This window comes from Protobothrops mucrosquamatus, unplaced genomic scaffold (genome assembly GCF_001527695.2).
Source record: "Protobothrops mucrosquamatus isolate PMUCROS unplaced genomic scaffold, P.Mucros_1.0 scaffold1116, whole genome shotgun sequence".
Lineage (NCBI taxonomy): Eukaryota > Metazoa > Chordata > Lepidosauria > Squamata > Viperidae > Protobothrops > Protobothrops mucrosquamatus.
Genome location: NW_015387335.1, coordinates 413,842 through 415,923, shown reverse-complemented (window position 1 = coordinate 415,923; position 2,082 = coordinate 413,842). Strand labels below are relative to the sequence as shown.

Here is a 2,082-nt window from a genome sequence, read left to right as displayed (position 1 = left end):
TGCCTACTGCTTCAGTGACTCCATTCACCCACCTCATTCTCTGTCGTCCCCTTCTTCTATTTGCCCTCAATCTTTCCCCGCATGAGGCTCTCCTCCAGTGAGTCCTTCCTTCTCATTAGGTGGCCAAAGTATCTGAGTTTCAACTTCAGGATCTGGCCTTCTAAAGAGCAGTCAGGGTTGACCTCCTCTAGGACTGACCGGTTTGAACGCCTTGCAGTCCAGGGGACTCGCAGGAGCCTTCTCCAGCACCATAGTTCAAAGGCCTCAATTCTTTGTCGTATGGTCCAACTTTCACATCCATACATTGTAACTGGGAAAACCATGGCCTTGACTATACGCACTTTTGTTGGCAGGGTGATGTCTCTGCTTTTGGAAACCCCTCAATAATGTTAATTGCAATGTTTTTAAGTGCTGAACTGGGAGCGGGAGATGGCGCACTATCGCCACGATGGCCCTGTGGAGTGAGGGAGCGCCGTGTGTTACCTGGGTCTGAAGCCGAGCGACAATTTCCTTCCGTGCTTTCATCACAGAGTCCAGTTTGCCAGTCACCATGATGGACAGGCCCTGGTCCTTGGCCAAGGAAAGCTCAATATGAGCCCCCGTCTTCTGCATGATGTCCACACAGACTTTGGCCTCATCGCCTTCTCCAAACTGGCTGTTGTCCTTATAGCGTCGCTCTTCCAGAGGGACGTGAAACACCTGTCAAGAAGAACTAGGCACTGTTATCGAAATGCTACAACATTTCCAGGCGAGAACAGGTCTTGCTGGATCCTAAGGGGCTGCCACAAAGAAGAGGGGGTGTGTGTGTGTCACCTTATTCTCCAAAGAACCTGAAGGCAGGACTGGAAGCAATGGATGGAAGCTACTCAAAGAGAGAACCAACCAGAACTAAGGAGATATTTCCTGACGGTTAGAACAATTAGTGGAACCACTTTCCTCCAGAGGTTGTGGGTCCTCCATCATTGGAGGGTTTTTAAAGCAGAGTTTGGGCAGCCATTTGTCTGAAATGTCATAGGGTCTCCTGCTTGAGCAGGGGGTTGGACTAGACCAGGGGTGTCAAACTCAATTTAATTGAGGGCCGCAGCAGCATCGCGGTTGCCCTCGGGGGGGGGTGCGGCCTACTGGGTGGGCGTGGATGGAGTGGGTGTGGCCTACTGGGTGGGCATGGCCAGCTCTACATCGTTCGCGTCAAGGGTGCCTGTGGGGGGCCTGGGCAGGAGTGGGACAGATCTGAGGGTCTCTGGCAGAAGGGGGTGGGACCGGGGCAAGCGCCAAGGCATGGTCCATTCCTTCATTCCTCACAAAGGGTGACACCTCCCCAGCATGCACCCAGGGGACGGGGCCGACGCGGCAGGGGCTGGTTCCTCGCTGTTTCTAGACGGCCTTGTGGAGCTAAGACTGAATGCGTTTCAGCATAGATGGCCACCGCAAAATTGTACATTGGCTCCCGGCCGGCCTGGGCCAGGGCCAAGGCAGCGGGGGCCGTTCCCTCACTGTTTCCAGGATGGCTTCGTGGGCCACATGAAACCACGTCGCGGGCCGCATCCGGCCCCCAGGCCTTGTGTTTGACATGTCTGGACTTGACCTCCAAGGTCCCTTTCTACTCTTGTTATTCAGATCGCGCCAAAAGAATTGATCCAGAACACAATCTTCTTTGCCAGAATTGGAGTCCGCCCATGTTTAAAGTTGCTGAGGTTGAGAAACGCTGCTCCAGACTAATTCCCTGGTTATCACAGCAGGATGCAAAAAACTCTTCCCTCCTCCCCTCAATTCCTGTATCTCTTTCTAAGCAGAATTCAATCAAGAGATTTTAAACAAGAGGGGGTGGGGGTGGAAATATTGCAATTTTGGTGTTTTTTTTCATTTCCCTGTCTTATGATTATTTTTCTAGACCAGTGGCTCTTAAATGGTTTGACCCAATTGCCTCTTTTCCCAATCGCCAACAATGCCATTAACCCACACATCCCCACAAAAAACAGACTCTGAGGAATCCCCGGTGCTCTCTGAGCTTGGTTGTTTTCTTGCAGACATTTCAGGACCCGAACTAGGTAACATCGTCAGTGGGAGGAGGAGGAGGAGGAG

The 2,082-nt window shown here is 52.3% G+C and overlaps 1 protein-coding gene across 1 annotated transcript in view; it reads right to left on the bottom strand.

Moving 5' to 3' along the window:
• The window catches only part of LOC107291321 (vigilin-like), a gene marked incomplete at its 3' end in the record, with an annotated part of 14,423 nt that overhangs the window by 9,774 nt on the left and 2,567 nt on the right, over positions 1 to 2,082 (bottom strand). The window contains exon 3 of the mRNA XM_015820313.1: positions 484 to 699. Coding sequence (XP_015675799.1) covers positions 484 to 699 — 216 coding nt within the window. The remainder of the gene's footprint in view (positions 1 to 483; positions 700 to 2,082) is intronic.